This window comes from Anomaloglossus baeobatrachus, chromosome 1 (genome assembly GCF_048569485.1).
Source record: "Anomaloglossus baeobatrachus isolate aAnoBae1 chromosome 1, aAnoBae1.hap1, whole genome shotgun sequence".
Taxonomy (NCBI): domain Eukaryota; kingdom Metazoa; phylum Chordata; class Amphibia; order Anura; family Aromobatidae; genus Anomaloglossus; species Anomaloglossus baeobatrachus.
In genome coordinates, this window is record NC_134353.1 from 707,880,463 (window position 1) to 707,896,893 (window position 16,431).

The 16,431-nt window shown below is 47.3% G+C and overlaps 1 protein-coding gene across 2 annotated transcripts in view; it reads right to left on the reverse strand.

Moving 5' to 3' along the window:
- Window positions 1-16,431, reverse strand: part of PI4KA (phosphatidylinositol 4-kinase alpha) — a 268,461-nt gene that overhangs the window by 214,727 nt on the left and 37,303 nt on the right. For both annotated transcript variants that reach the window (XM_075321257.1, XM_075321249.1), the window contains exons 9-11: window positions 13,455-13,520; window positions 10,762-10,858; window positions 9,229-9,420 (exon numbers count right to left, since the gene is read on the reverse strand). In XM_075321257.1, the coding sequence (XP_075177372.1) occupies window positions 9,229-9,420; window positions 10,762-10,858; window positions 13,455-13,520 (355 nt within the window). The remainder of the gene's footprint in view (window positions 1-9,228; window positions 9,421-10,761; window positions 10,859-13,454; window positions 13,521-16,431) is intronic.

A 16,431-nucleotide genomic window follows, 5' to 3' on the forward strand; every position in this document is an offset into this window, starting at 1 on the left:
CTCCCAGTACACCCAGGGAGTCACAACATGGATGCTACACCCGGAAGTCAGGTGCCTGGAACTTCCTGTGGCAGCCGTCTTGCTACACCCACTGATGGCAGTACACCTCATAAGCCACACCCCTCGAAATGGCTCTTTGTTCAAAGCTCTCCACCCATCCCCGGTGGGAGGTGTTCTGTGGTATAAATGACTAACATATTTGAATAAGTATAAATTGTATATTTGTTTACTCAGTTATCCCATAAATGCAAGTCAAAGATAAGTAAGTGAAATTTTTACAGAAATGATGTGGAAATAGATCTGTTCACATAAAATTAATTGGTATTTTAAAAGTCCTGCAGCATTATATCATAAAATAAAATAGAGGAAGGTAAATATATATATATCTTTGTATTATGTTAGTTAATTTAAAACAAAAATCGTAAACGACTTACCCCTACTGATGTCAAAATGTATCAAATCCATTTGTAAAAAGGAATTAGGAAAAATGTATAATGTATCCAATGTAGATTTTGCTAATGGATGTGTTCACTGCTACGTCTTTGTTATAACAAAGGTTGAGTTTTTTTCCTTCTTCCTGTCTCACTTTTAAGAAGAATGGAATGTGTCTCTCTCCAATAGTGACGTGAGTTTGGTTTAACCCTTAGAGTTCAGGATTTCCCATTTTTAGTTTGCTGCTTATACCTGAATAGGGAATATTAAATTTTATGGGATGTGTGATATAATTTGTGTTGTTTTGTTTATAATGGCGATTTATTTGAACAATATATTTTTATTTTGTGACTCTATCACCTTTTCTGTTTTTACGATTATTTCTAAACCATTCATATATTTTTTGCCAGTTAGTCGCCTAGTCACAGCTGTCATTTCATCATGTCTCAGTCGTTTCTAGTATGAAAGGTTTTTCTTTTCTTTATGGATACAGTGTTGTTTATTGTAAAGTTTTAAAATTCCCCAGTAATGTATATTGTTGTGAGATGTACGTTATTTTCAGTGTTTGTTCCTTTTAGTATGTGGCTAATTTATTACCTGCTGTTTTATCTTTTCTTTTAGGGAATACCAGTATAAAAATGCTGAATTTTGCCATATTGGTAAATAAACAATTAAACAAGGGGGGAATAAGGTATTAATTATATTCTCCAGTTTCTTGGAGGGCGCAGCAGGCATATTAGATAGGTTTTGAAGCTGACCTTTTTCCCATAGGTTATGTTTATTAGATTACTATGGGGTATATCTGTTAACTGAAATAGGAAAGTCTTGTCTTATATGTTTATTTGTTTATTTATTTGTTTGTTTATTTATTAAGTATTCTCAGTCATGTGAAGTATAGATGACCACTAACTGTATTATGATCAGAGATGAAGTTATAAGAATGATCTAATGTATATTTTTAAGTTTTTGTTTTTATAGATGAAACCAGATGGTGGTCGATTCTGCACTGGATATGTTGCTGTTTACACCACATGAGGTAGATCTAAATTCGACCACTCCCTCCGATCCTATTGATACAGGAGACAGTGATGCATTAATGCCTCTCTAGATGGGTAGAACAGGAGTGGGTAAGAGTCTTTAGAGGTGTATGTAGGTTGTAGATTTTTTCCTGTTGTCAAATGAATTAGGTATGCCGAAAAGAAAGTCTAGATCTGAGCTGATGGATTCGGATGGAGATCCTTGCACAGGTGCAGCTGACCAAGAAGCAGTGAACGGGCCTAGAGTTGAGAGTCTTTCACCAATACCGACCATGCCTTGGTGACATTGGTCACGTCAGTGACTTCTGTTACTCCTTGTGTTCTTAAATCCCTACAGGAACAAGCGATACAACAAGGAATGGACTGTGACATGCAGGGAGCCAGCTGACTGAGGAAGGTCTGTGGATAAAGGGTGGTAAGCTTTCTCTGCCATGAGAGCTCTTCTTAATGATGGCCCAGGTAACATCTGTGAAAGACAATTGTCAGCGTGTGCTTTGGTGACACCGGGTTCAGTACCCAGGTGGGCAGATTCACCCAGTCTTGTGAGACAAGTGCTTAGAATGAAGTGAGAAAAAACCTGTAAAGAGTCCGTAGAAACACCCTGCACCTGCTCTACCCATTCTTAGAGACTGCAAACTGATTATAGATGTATATCATGAGCACGTTGTATGCAAGTCTGTGCGTGTTGTGTAAATTTCTCTCCAGGTTTGGTCAGAGGCATTCCTGTGCAGAAAACGACATTATTGTTGAGAAGCACATGAAGGTGGTATGTAAAGAAAAATGTGTTTACAAAAAGTGTATATTTTATAGAAAAGTGGAAACTAGTAAATGGTGTATAAAATGTATATGTTCTGTTTTCTTTTTTCAATAAGCAGGTCTTTATGTAAGATGTTTTTTGGTTTAGCATAGACATGTATATTTTTATATAATTGACTGAATAGTGTGCTAAACAGGTGTATTCTCCAATTCCAGATCTTAAATCAGAGCTATTAGCATATGGTCTCCAGTCAGGAGACTGATTGATCCTAAAGGACAAGCGAGAAAGAGCCATGAGTCAACACTAGAGGAGCTGATCCAACCACAGAAAATCTATGGATCCACACCTCGCATTGCAGAAGGGTTAATCAACCAGAGCTGCACTGAGCGTTCTGCTCATACTTATCCTTTTCAGAAAACCCTGTACAGTTTTAGACCAGTCTTGCCAGAACAGTTAGAAGAGAGGACTTAGAGAACCTTGAGACATGGGAAAGTCCAACTACAAAGGGTGAGGACTCGCCTAGGAGTCCTTGGTCTCAAACCGGTGAAGAAAACCCCTTTCCCCTTTCCGCCCATGTTTCAACGTTCAGTTAGGCAGGTTTTTCAACAGATCTTTCTACCTCTCTTCCTAAGGGAACACAGTACCCTTAGAATTTAGAAATGGCAGAAGTAAGTCTTTAGGGGGGACTGTTGAGGATAAAGAATTGAGTATCCAAAAATACTTAATTCAGCCATTTCATAGACTCAGTTATATAGTTCAGTAGATGTGAACTAACTCACATATTTGTGAATGCTTTTGTTTCTTACTAACATGTATATATGTATATTGCATATTCAGTGTATTTTCCTTAACCTCAGTATATACTAGGATATATATGTATAGCTTGAATATGGCCACCATTTCCTGGTTTACACCCAAGACAGATGGACAAAGAGAAATTCCTGGATCCTAGACTGACCAATCAACGGAGAATATGTAGATCTCTCTACATCATGAAGCCCTGACTTACGATACTTGATTGGACTAAAACTTTTGTTCACACCCCCTTACTGCTCGGTCTAGAGTCTCTTTCAAACAATAAAGAACACACTTGGTTAAGAGCCCGTCATGGAGATAGATGTAACTGACTTGCTGTGCAGTTATTTTTCATTCTCGTGTGCACCCATGACATTTTAATTAGAAGCAGCAGCAGCCGGATATCAAGAGATCCTTTGAGTCTCATCATCATCGTCATTCTGACCTTGACAGTAGCAGCTTCTCTGGCCGGAGCAGAGAAGGCGCCCCTACCCCCATTCTCTCTGGCGAAGACGGGAGAAGACAAGACGCCAAGCACAGAGGAGGGGAAAGCGCCCCCTGCTAGATCCTGGGCACCGCAGGAGCAGACAGTACACAGAGGAGGGGAGAGCACCCCCTGCTGGATCCTGGGCACCACAGGAGCAGCAAGTGAGAGTGAATTGCTGCTCCCTGCTCCGCCCCCTCTGCTGTCTGCCGGCCGGCGCCCTGTGTGACCGCACTATTCGCACACAGGTAAGGCCGGCCATGGTAATACATCTCTGGAATCACTCTACCCTTATATTTTGCATCTCGCATGTTACATAGCAAAAATCTTAATTACTCACCGGTAATGGGATTTTCAATAGCCCATGACAGCACCACATGAGAGATAGGTTCCGCCCACATCAGGACAGGAAACCCACTGATAAAAAGGCGGTACCTCTCCTCCACATCAGTAGGTTTTCAGAGCCAGAGAGGACCAACAAAACACAACAAACAGATTAATCATACCACCACCCAAGGAAAAACACCCATAACTAACACTCCCCGAAGGGTGCCCACAACCAGTGAAAAAGGGGGGGAACTAAGGGTGCTGTCATGGGCTATTGAAAATCCCATTACCGGTGAGTAATTAAGATTTTTCCCTGCCGCCCATGACAGCACCACATGAGAGATTTATATAGACCATCCACCTTAGGGAGGGACCATTGCCTGCAAGACCCTTCTCCCAAAGGAAAGGTCAGTTGTGGAGGACAAATCCAGCCTATAGTGCCGAAAGAAAGTCCCAGGAGACGACCAAGTAGCCGCCCGACAGATCTGGTCAATAGAGGCATTCGCCCTCTCCGCCCAAGACGTAGACACTGCTCTAGTGGAGTGCGCCCTTATGCCCGGAGGAGGAGTGGCGTCTTTAGCCGAGTACGCCAAACCGATGGCATCCCTGACCCATCTGGCCAAGGTAGCCTTAGAAGCCCCATGCCCCCTGGACTGCCCCTGAAAAGTGACAAACAGGACCTGAGACTTCCTCCATTCCCTAGTCCTATCTAGGTACGTGACTAAGGCCCTCCGGACATCCAACGTGTGTAACCTAGCCTCCTTCTCGTTCCGAGGGGGGTCACAGAGGGAAGGGAGCACGATCTCTTGGGACCGATGAAAAGGTGTAGAAACCTTGGGCAAGTAGAAGGGATCAGTCCGCAACACTACCCTATCATCCAGAATCTGGTTATAAGGGTGAACCACAGACAAGGCTTGGAGATCCCCCACCCGCCTGGCCGAGGTGAGTGCGACGAGGAGAAAAACCTTAAGGGACAGAAGTTTGAGAGGGACTTCCCCTAAGGGCTCAAACGGTGGCCCTGTGAGGGCATCCAACACTAAATTAAGGTCCCATGGGGGAACCCTGGGAGCCTAAACAGGCACAGACCTGGACTTAGATTTAATGAACCGGCAAATCCATTCATTCTGTGCCAGACTACAATGAAACAGAGCCCCTAAGGCCGACACCTGCACCTTGAGCGTACTGGTGGAGAGCCCCAATTCCAACCCCCTCTGGAGGAATTCTAGAATAGCCGAGATAGGAGGGGGGCCCTCCGCCCGAGCCCCCGACTGAAGGAGAAAGCGCTTCCAGACCCTACCGTAAATGGCCGTGGTGACCACTTTCCTACTGCGAAGAAGAGTATCGATTAAGGAAGAGGAAAACCCCCGTCGAGCTAGCAGCCGCCGCTCAAACGCCAAGCCGTCAAATGGAGAGCCGGGTCGGGGGGGTGACGGACTGGGCCCTGGGACAGGAGATGAGGGGCGTCCGGGAGAACCCAAGGATCCACCAGAGACAGTGTCCGCAGCCAGTAAAACCATACCCGTTTCGGCCAGAAGGGGGCGATGAGAATAACCTCCGCTCTGTCGGTCCGGATTTTCCGCAGAACCGAAGGCAACAGGATCAGGGGAGGAAACGCGTACAGGAGGCCGTGAGACCAAGACATCTGGAAGGCATCGAGGGCAACAGGATCGTCTCGGGGGTTGAGAGAGCAGAACCTGTCCACTTTCCGATTCGCCTTGGTAGCGAACAGGTCGAGAACAGGGGCACCCCATAGAAGCGTGAGCTTGCGAAAGACCCCCGGGTCCAAGGACCACTCCCCCTGACTGAGACAGTGCCGGCTGAGGAAGTCTGCCTCCTCGTTTTCCGCCCCCTTGATATGAAGAGCTGTCAATGAGGAGAGATGTTGTTCGGCTAGCTGGAAGATGCGCATAGTCAGAGCCAGAAGAGAAGGGGATCTGGTGCCTCCCTGATGGTTGACGTACGCCACAGTCAACCTGTTGTCTGAAAGGACCCGAACATGGCGACCTCTCAAGAAGGGGAGGAACCCCTCTAGTGCCTTGAGAACCGCCATGAGCTCCCTGTAGTTTGAGGACTGTCTGACCAACCGAGCGTCCCAGGGACCTTGAAGCACCTGTTGGCGCAGATGGGCGCCCCACCCCCAACGGCTGGCATCCGTGACTATAGTGTCCGTAACCGGGGAAAGCCAAGGAACCCCCATCCGGAGGTGAGAGGGGTCCTGCCACCAACCCAGGGAGCGCAAGGAGTCTGCAGACAGGGTCAACTTCTTCTCCAAACAGCCTCCAAACAGTCTCTGAAACCGAAGGACCTCCAACTGGAGGATTCTGGAATGCAGCTGGGCCCACCATACCCCTGGGATGCAAGAGGTAAGAGTCCCGACCAGCGACATAGCCTGCCGTAAGGACATGCCTGGGCAACTCCTTACGGAAGAGATTAAGGACAAGATCCTGGTGACCTTGTCCACCGGCAGGTGGCACAACTGACTTGTAGAGTCCAGGACGAGACCCAGGAAGACCTGACATTGGAGAGGCTGGAGTCTGGACTTCCGCAGATTCACCACCCACCCCAGGCCTTCCAGGATGGTGATGACCCTGGTCACATGAGACTCCGACTGACCCACTATCAGGAGGTCGTCCAGATACGGAACGATCAATATGTCCTGTTCCCTGACATGTGCCATGACCTCTGCGAGGACTTTGGTGAAGATCCGCGGGGCCACGGAAAGCCCGAATGGCAGCGCTGCGAATTGGAAGTGTCTCAGCCTCCCGGACACGTGTAGTGCGAACCTGAGGAACCGCCGGTGAGCCGGAAAAATAGGGATGTGATAATAGGCGTCCTTCAAGTCGAGGACCGCCATAAAACACCCTGGATACAACAGTCTGACAGTTGACTTCATGGTCTCCATTTTGAAGGCTCGCTGCACCAGATGCAAATTCAAGCTCCTCAGGTTGAAAATGGTGCGGAAGGTGGAGTCCGGCTTCCGAACCAGAAACAGTGTGGAGTAAAAGCCGTCCCCTTCTTGACCTATGGGGACCTCCTGAACGACTTTCCTCGAGAGGAGAGTTAGCACTTCTACTTCCAAGGCCATCTGCCGCTCTGGGGACCGCAAGGATGTTATTATGAGAGACCCCCGAGGGGGCGAACGGAAGTCCAATTTTAACCCTTCCGCCACAATCTGAAGGAGCCACTTGTTGGAGGAGATTGCCTGCCATGCATGGAGGAAGAGGGACAGCCGACCCCCTACCTGATGACAGGCGTCATTGAGAGGGCTTGGGCTTCTTATCGGAGTGCTTGCCAAAGAGAAAGCCCGAGGTATTCTTTCTACGGTCCTTCCACTGATCTTGCGGTTTTTGAGACTTCTTTGCGAAAAACTGACGTCTCCGAAAGGGCCGGCTGCGAGAGGACGCCACCGGAAAAACTGGAAACCCCTGTTTCTTATCGGATGCCTTAGTGAGGAGGTCGTCCAGGCCAGAGCCAAAAAGATAGGCACCTTCACAAGGCATGCTGCACAGTCGCCCCTTGGATTGGACATCACCCTTCCAAGTTTTCAGCCAGAGGGCCCGACGCGCGGAATTGGAAAGCGCCGCCGACCTGGCAAATAGTCTTAAAGAATCAACCGAGGCATCAGCCATAAAGGCAGCAGCACCCTGTATTAAGGGCAAGGACGAGATAATATCTTTCCTAGGAGTGTCATTGCGCAACTGGTCTTCTAACTGCTGAAGCCACACCATTAAAGACCGGGCAACACAGGCGCTGGTCACGGCAGGGCGCAAGCCACCTGCCGTAGACTCCCATGTACCTCTCAGAAAACCATCAGCCTTCCTATCCAGCAGATCCTTAAGGGACCCAAAGTCCTCAAACGGCAAGGTAGTGGAACGAGATGCCTTGGCAATAGCGACATCAATTTTCGGGGTTCTATCCCAAGAGGTAGACGCTTCCTCATCCACAGGGTACTTCCTTTTAAGGGAAGAGCTAAGATTCAACCTTTTGTCCACTTTTTTCCACTGGTCAGCAATGAGATTTTGAACCTTCTGGGGAATGGGAAACCCCTTACGCTTCCTGGAATCCAAGCCCCCAAACATGACATCCTGGGTAGATTCGGACCCCCTGGGGTCCACTATGCCCATGGTCGAACGTACTGCCTTCACCAAAGGTCCTACGTCTGCTGCAGGGAAACAAGGACGACCACCTTCATCGGAAGAGGAGCCAGAATCGGAGGGGGAGGATCCCGAGGAGCCCGACGACCGAGAGCCCTGAGCCGAACCCGCCGAACCCGCCGAGGTATCGGGAGTAGACAGCTTAGGATGACGGGATTTCTTGTGCCTCTTGCCCCCCTTAAGGGATTTAAGGGACTCCTGTACTTCTGCTCTGATAATGGAACGCAATTCAGATGAGAACCCCGGCCCCTCTTTGAGTAGGGTCTGTTGGATACAGCCTGCACACAGGGCCTTGGTGTAATCCGAAGACAGGGAGGATTGGCATATGGCACATTCCTTGTGACGCTGCTTGGAGGCACATTTTTTTGGTACCTAACAAGAGAGGGGACACGGAAACGGGGACTTAGAAACATGGAAGACCACGAAGTCCACTCACCCCCACGACTCCTGGCAATACCGGATCAGGAGGCGGATTCTTATCTCCCTTGGACCTCTTGGGACCCACCGACCGAACGCTGCCCGGACTGGATACAGCCTTCCGGGAACGATCCGCAGAGCCGCGTTCCGAGCCACGCTGTGGCGACTCCTTGCGCTGCTCCTTGCTGCGGGGTGAATCTCCTGCCATAATGGTAACAATGGAGGAGAAAAAACTCACCAGTCCCAAGCGCCGGTCATATTTGAAACAGAGATCCCTCGTTACAAGGGCGCCGCCATCTTGGATCCTAGTGCGCATGCGCACACCAGTCACTTCCTGGTCGCATTGCGCACGTCACCATGGAATCGCGTCACTTCCGGCCGGAGCGTCCAGCTTCACTCCAGCGTGCTGCCCAGCAGGGACAAGCCTTCCAGCGGCCGCCGTGAGTGCGCACAGCCCTGGAGCGACGCCGGGCCGAGCTCCCGCTCCAGGCCCGCGCCTCACCGCCGCAGAGGTCTGAGACCGAGGGGGGGTGCAGCCAGGCCCGAGCACCGGCTTCAGGTAAGTACCAGGCTTCCACACCGGGTCGGACCTGGGACAGCAATGGGTTGTCCATACCAGGACAGGAAACCAAAACTGATGTGGAGGAGAGGTACCGCCTTTTTATCAGTGGGTTTCCTGTCCTGATGTGGGCGGAACCTATCTCTCATGTGGTGCTGTCATGGGCGGCAGGGAAAAACCTGCTTACATGTTTATTTTAAGAAATATAGACAGTCTTATTCCCAGTACAGTACGCCCATGGTTTTGAACAGTAATAGCTTTCTTACCTTGCTCATCCTTTACAGCCCAGACCATGAGGTCCACACACGCAGCATTGGCCTGACATCTCAGCTTCAAAGGGCTTAGCTCGTTGTGTAGTCTCTCCACATCATGTAAGATCTTCTGCAGCTCAGACTGGCTGCTGTTGAACTGTTCAAGTACAAAGTCATGGATCTCCTTTACGAAGGATGTCTGGAGGTCTAAAAAGGGAAAGAAGTATGGCATCATTTTCTTTTGGGCCCAAATATCTATATTCATATAGCCTTATCTTTACAGTTACATATACTATTGAAAGAGAAACAAAGGAGTATAATAAAACATTGCTGACACCTGACACTAGAGGAAGCTTTCAAACTACAGCTTAGTCCTTACATGAAACATATATCCCCCATGTACCACTCCAACTGTTTGTGCTACTTGGTGTGGCTTGCCATATGCCACTGATCATATCAATATTGCAGTATCCAAGGCACCAAAGACGCCTTCTTCAAGTAGAAAAAAAAAAACTTTCTTGATCCCAGTATACATGAAGGGAATAAAGCAGCTACGTTTCACTGTTTATGGCTTGATAAAGGCCCCGCATTAGCAAAAATGTTGCTGTTTTATTCCCTTCATGTATACTGGGATCAAGAAAGTTTTTTCTACTTGAAGAATGATTTTTGGTGCCTTGGATACTACAGATTAGTCCTTTATCACATCTGCATCATTAAAGGGGTTGTCCGGTCTAAATCCATAAGCCTGCAGTCATTGTACGCACTGTGAGGAGTCACCGGTGTCAGACCCGTGAACAATGACCAAGAGCCGCGAATATAAAATATGCAGACTCCCGGCCAAAACACAACTAAAGGGCCACAGCCTGACTCAATGCTAATGTACTGAGCGAGGCTGCCACCGCCGCCTGGTCTGATTCTGGCCAGGAGTATGAATATTTTATGTTTGCGGCCATTTAATCAACGATTCGGGGTCTGACACCAGCGAATCCTAACAATATACAGTGCAATGTGGTCTAATCCCAAAACTAAACAAAAAACAAAAGGGAACCAATGAAGTATAAGGCTATGTGCGCACGTTGCGTACTAGCCCTGCAGATATTTCTGCAGCGATCTGAAGAGCACATGTGCGCTTTAGATCGCTGCAGAAATGTCCGTAGTGAGCGCCGATTCCATGCGCTCTGCCTGCAGCTCCTGCCATAGACAGAGCAGGAGCTGCCGGCAAAGCGCAGGAAAGAAGTGACATGTCACTTCTTTTTGCGCAGCGCTTCGGCAGTAGCCGAAGCGCTGCGCTCTGAGACGCCACGTGCGCACGGCCCCTGCACAATCTCCATAGACTGTGCAGGGGACGCAGGACGCATGCAGTTACGCTGCGCTGCAAAGCGCAGCGTAACTGCATGAATTTACGCAACGTGCGCACATAGCCTTAGTGACAAAAGATGCCAGTACTCTGTCCTTTGGGTATTCTTTGACAAGGCGGAGCATTAACATCATTTTTACCAAGAACTGTATAAAGCAAACTAGAAGCACATCTTTCACACGGACACCTACCTTTCATATTATACAGTGTATCTCTGAGCATCTTAAACATCGCTACATAGAGAGGATCGCTGAAGGTTTTATAAAATAGATCAGAGCTTGGATTAGCCTAAAACCAGTAAATAAAAACAATCAAAATCAATTTCTATAACATAAGAAAAGTAACAAAATCTGAGAATTAAAAATATGTGGTGGCACAAAAACTAGCATCATTACATTTTACATAATTCACGCTTCATAAAGAGCAGGATTATGATGCGAACTGTGGGTTTCACAACACAACAATTGGCTTTTTAAAGTATGTAAGAGCTTTACAGACAATCTGTCAGCAGGTTTTTGTTATTTAATCTGAAAGCAGTGTAATAAAGGGAAAGAGAGACAGATTCCAGTAATGTATCACTTACTAGGCTGTGAGTTTTAGTTTCAATACAATGTTTTATCACCATGAGATTATCACTGTAGGACTAGGTCTTATATGCAAGCCAGTAAAGCTATATTGTGCAACCCCACTACTGATTGGTACACAAAATGCTGCCAATCAAGGGTGTTTGGGATTATACACAGCTCATAATACTGAGGGATTCTATTCAAAACTACACCAAGCAGCCCATACATAGCTGGAATCAGGCTCTCTGCCCCTAATACAACATACTATTCTCTGATTACATCAAAAAACCTGCTGACAGATTCCCTTTAACCCCTTTTTTGTGTGACATATTGTACTTCATGATAGTGGTAAATTTAGGATGATATGTTTTGCGTTTAGTCTTCAAACTATGGGAAATTTGGCAAATATTTTGCATTTTCAAACTTTTACTCTTTCCAACAAAGATGTTACTTTAGCTCCAAACACTTTCACAAGGGTAACAAGCGAAAAGGCAAGGTACAATTTGTTGTGCAATTTGTCTTGAGTACACGAATACCTCATATCTGGTGGAAATCTACTGTTTGGGAGCACGGCAGAACTTGGAATATAAGAAACGCCATTTGACTTTTTGAACGCAAAATTAGCAGACACCATGTCACGTTTGGAGACCCCCTGAGGTGCCTAAACAGTGGAGCTCCCCCACTCGTGACCCCATTTTGGAAACTAGACACCTCAAGGAATTTATGCAGATGTCTGCTTCACAGAATTTTTTAACGTTGAGCTGTGAAAAAGAAAAAAATACATTTTTGACCACAAAAATGTTGCTTTAACCCCGTTAGGGTAAAAGGAGATAATGGACCATATCATTTGTTGTGCAATTTCGAGTACGCCAATAGCACATATGTGGTGGAAAACTACTTTTGATGCACAGTGCACAGTGAAGAAGGGAAGGAGCGCCATATTGGAGTTCAGATTTAATTGGAATGGTTTTCGGGTGCCAAGTGTCATTGGTGTCAGAACAGCAGAAATCCCCCATAACTGACCCGATTTTAAAAAGTGTACCCCTCAATATATTCATCTAGGGGTGCAGTGAGCATATTGACACTACAGGTGTATCACAAAATTTTATACTATGGAGCAGTGAAGAAAAAATAATTACATTTTTACCACTAAAATGTTTTAACCCCGGATTTCAAAATTTCACAAGAGAAAGGTTAAAAAAAAAAAAAAAAAAAGCCCCATTATCTGTTGAACAATTTCTCCAGAACGTGGCAATACCCCACATGCGAGTATACAGAACTACTTGGCCGCACCACAGGGCTTAGGAGGGAAGGAAGGCCATTTGATTATTGGAGCACAGATTTTTCCTAGAATAGTTTGCAGACTTTTTTCCACTTTTTTTTGTCAGCCGTATGATGTAAAGACAGTTTTGACGACTGTTTAATTTTTTTTTATTTTTTTACACTGTGTTCACTGAAGGGGTTAAGTAGTGTGACAATTTTATAGTTAGAGTTGTTACGGATTTGGCGATACCGAATATATATATTTTTTTACATAAATATACATATTTATTGGAATACATTTTTCATTATTTTGTTCTTTATATTCTGATTTTTTTAAAAAATATGTTTATTGTTTTACAATTTTTTTTCGTTTTTTACTTAGTTCCTATATGGGAAATTACTTTTTATTGTTCTGATTGCAGCTATAATGTATAGAAATGCACCAAAATTTTAATACTCTATAGCTGCCAGTGTAGCACTGACAGAAGCATCTAGGATCATGCTCCTTGCGTGATCCCAAAGGCTTTCCTTAGCTTGGTGACCACAGGTAGTCATGAGAACCTTGGGTCATCATGGCAACGATTGGGCCCTCGAGATCACATCACGGGGGCACAGATCGGAGGAGAGAGGGAGCGTGAACCCTCTCCCAGATCCCTAAATACTGTGATTCGATATCGATCACGGCATTTAGAGGGTTAAACAGCCAGTGACAGCCCAGGGAACATCACTGTCTGTGAGAGCCGGTGCTCAGCTTTCGGGTACAATGAGTCCCCCGAGGCAATCGTGTGGGCACAGGTCCTGTGCCCCCACATTCGCCATGACATACCGTGTACGTAATGGGTCAGGATGTCCTATCCGACCATGACGTACAGGGTACGTCAAAGGTCATGAAGGGATTAAACCTTAAAATTGTATTTTCCCCGCCACCAATTACTCTATTAAGATAAATTTTCACCAGAAGTTCTGCAGCCATTACGTATAGAGCTGTTTAGGATGGAAAATCTATATTTTTTTATTATACAGTACTCAGTAATTCACATAGTTAGTAACATTACCTCTGAAACTTCAGTGATGAGAGAATCTAATGAGCTCAGAACTGGATCTGCAACAATCTGCTTCACCTGAAAAGAAAAGGAACAGAACAACAATAATTGAAAATAATAGAAGAGATCCACACCAGCGAATGAAATATGTCCATAAACATGCAAAAAGATAATTAATAGATCCTGAAATCCCTTCAATGGATTCTATGAAGTGAACTGAATAAAACAAAACCTTCTGTTCTATAAGGCTGCGTGCCCACAATCAGGGATCACATCATTTTGGACATGTCCAAAAGACTGCGATGTACAGTACAAGCACAATAGATGGGATTTCTACAAACACCATGCCCACTGTGCATGTACAGCCAGCATCGTAAGCTGACCTGCGGTGCAGCTTCCCGAGCCACAAGCATGTCAATTCTTTGCTGCGGAGATACGAATGATGTCCGCAGGGAGAACAGAAGAGAAAAAATGCAACTACCGGAGCCCGAATCGTGGGTACGAGTAGCTGCGGTCTGCTGCGGAAAAGACTCGCAGCCAGGGCGTAACGACTGCGGTCGCAGAGGTTGCCATTGCGACCGGGCACAGCAGGTCAGGGGCCCAGCGGCCACCCTACAGATCAGCAACCAGCTTCTGTGAGAGAGGAGCTGCGCTGTTCTGTCGCAGACCACGTGGCTGCTATATGACCCCGGTACCGCCGCCGCTGACACCGGGCCTCCCTCCCCTGTCATCGCACACAGCAATGATAATGCATTGAGTGGCCTGCGCCGTTCTATCACTCTCCCCCCTCTGCCTGCACGGTGACGTCACTCCTGTGAGACTGCTGTGCTGAGGCATGCAGAGCGCAGGACGGGAGAACGCTGCCCAGAGCAGCGGGGAAACGGAGGAAAGAGGTGAGGACAGAGCAGCAGTGAAACTAAGAGAGTACTTGTTTTTTTTTGTTTGTTTTTTTAAATCAGTGAGTACATGGTGGCCATAAATCTGGAGGTGCTGCATTATACATGGAGGCCTGGGGGGGGCTGCATTATACATGGAGACCTAGGGGGGGGCTGCATTATACATGGAGACCTAGGGGGGGGGCTGCATTATACATGGAGACCTAGGGGGGGGCTGCCTTATACATGGAGACCTAGGGGGGGGCTGCATTATACATGGAGACCCAGGGGGGGCTGCATTATACATGGAGACCTAGGGGGGCTGCATTATACATGGAGACCTAGGGGGGGGCTGCATTATACATGGAGACCTAGGGGGGGCTGCATTATACATGGAGACCCAGGGGGGGCTGCATTATACATGGAGACCTAGGGGGGGGCTGCATTATACATGGAGACCTAGGGGGGGCTGCATTATACATGGAGACCCAGGGGGGGCTGCATTATACATGGAGACCTAGGGGGGCTGCATTATACATGGAGACCTAGGGGGGCTGCATTATACATGGAGGTCTTGGGGGCTGCATTATACATTGAGGTCTAAGAGGCTGCATTATACATGGAGACCTAGGGGGGGGCTGCATTATACATGGAGACCTAGGGGGGGCTGCATTATACATGGAGACCCAGGGGGGGCTGCATTATACATGGAGACCTAGGGGGGCTGCATTATACATGGAGACCTAGGGGGGCTGCATTATACATGGAGGTCTTGGGGGCTGCATTATACATTGAGGTCTAAGAGGCTGCATTATACATGGAGGCCTTTGGGGCTGCATTATATATGGAGGCCTGAGGGGCTGCATAATACAACATGGACACCTTATACATGGACTATAGGGGTGCATTATACATGGAAGAGTATGGGGCCGCATAATACAAAATGAAGGACACCTTATACATGCAATATAGGGGTGCATTATACATGTATACAGTATGGGGCTGCATAATACATGTGGAATAATAATGACAATAGGCACTGGATAGCGATCGAAAAACACTTGATCGGAACTACAAACGTGGCATCTTTCTTTCATTCATGCGCCCTGTCCAACCTCAATACAAAGCTGTGTGTCTCGCCGACGGTGGACGCTGCTCTGGGGGTGTGGGGTGTACTTGTGGCACCCCAGGTTTCAGTTGCCACAAATATACCTGTACCTGGGCAGGGAAGGATCTCCACATTAGGTAATCCCACATACAACATTTCCACTCCAAGCCTGGAGGGGGAGCTCTACAAGTAGAGTTCAGGTGAGGTCCCCTTTAAATCCAAGTTTGGAGGCGGAGTCAGAGAGACAGTTGACAGTTGGAGAAAAGGAGACTGTGCGAGCAGAGAGTGAGGGAAGACATCAAAATGGAGAGGGCAGTGCTTAGCCCGCACAATTAGCTGTGTGACCGCCTGAGGGATCAAGAGTGAGGCAAAGGAGGAGTGACCGGGGAGGTGGAGCCTGACCGGTTCATCCCCAAGGAACAGCGCTGATTATCGGACACCGGCGTCCGAGATTGTGAGGGATCTAATCTGCCCAGCAATAAAGCCCGGGGGCCAGGGAGACTCCAGATCTCCTGGCCGCAGCAGCACCTGAAGGCAAAGCCGCTACACAGAGCTTAGGGACCGCAGTGAGTACAGCAGTGCCCCTTAGAGAAGCTCCCGCCACCTGCCATACAGGTGAAGACAGTGAGAGAGGGACAAGGTATAGCTACATGCAGCCTAGGACCAAGGAGAGACACAGCGCAGCAGGGAGGCCACACAACTGACCTGGTGCAGAGATCCTGAACTGTTCCCAGATTACCCAAAAACTGTAACATCAGAAACTGAACCCCTTTTTAACACCTGCAAGTAAAACCTGGTCAGAGTTAATGAATTGGTGTGACGCACTTTATTTCTTCATCGAGGAGCCATAGGCTGCTGCACTAAAGTGACAGTTGAAAAGGCTGTGAGGAAAAACGGCCGCCATATCTGTGTACTACTAAAACTGCCCTGGGGACCCCACTTCACCTACGGGAAGCGTAAACAACTGGCTGCCTAACCATCACCCCAGAGGTCTGACCTGCAGCCC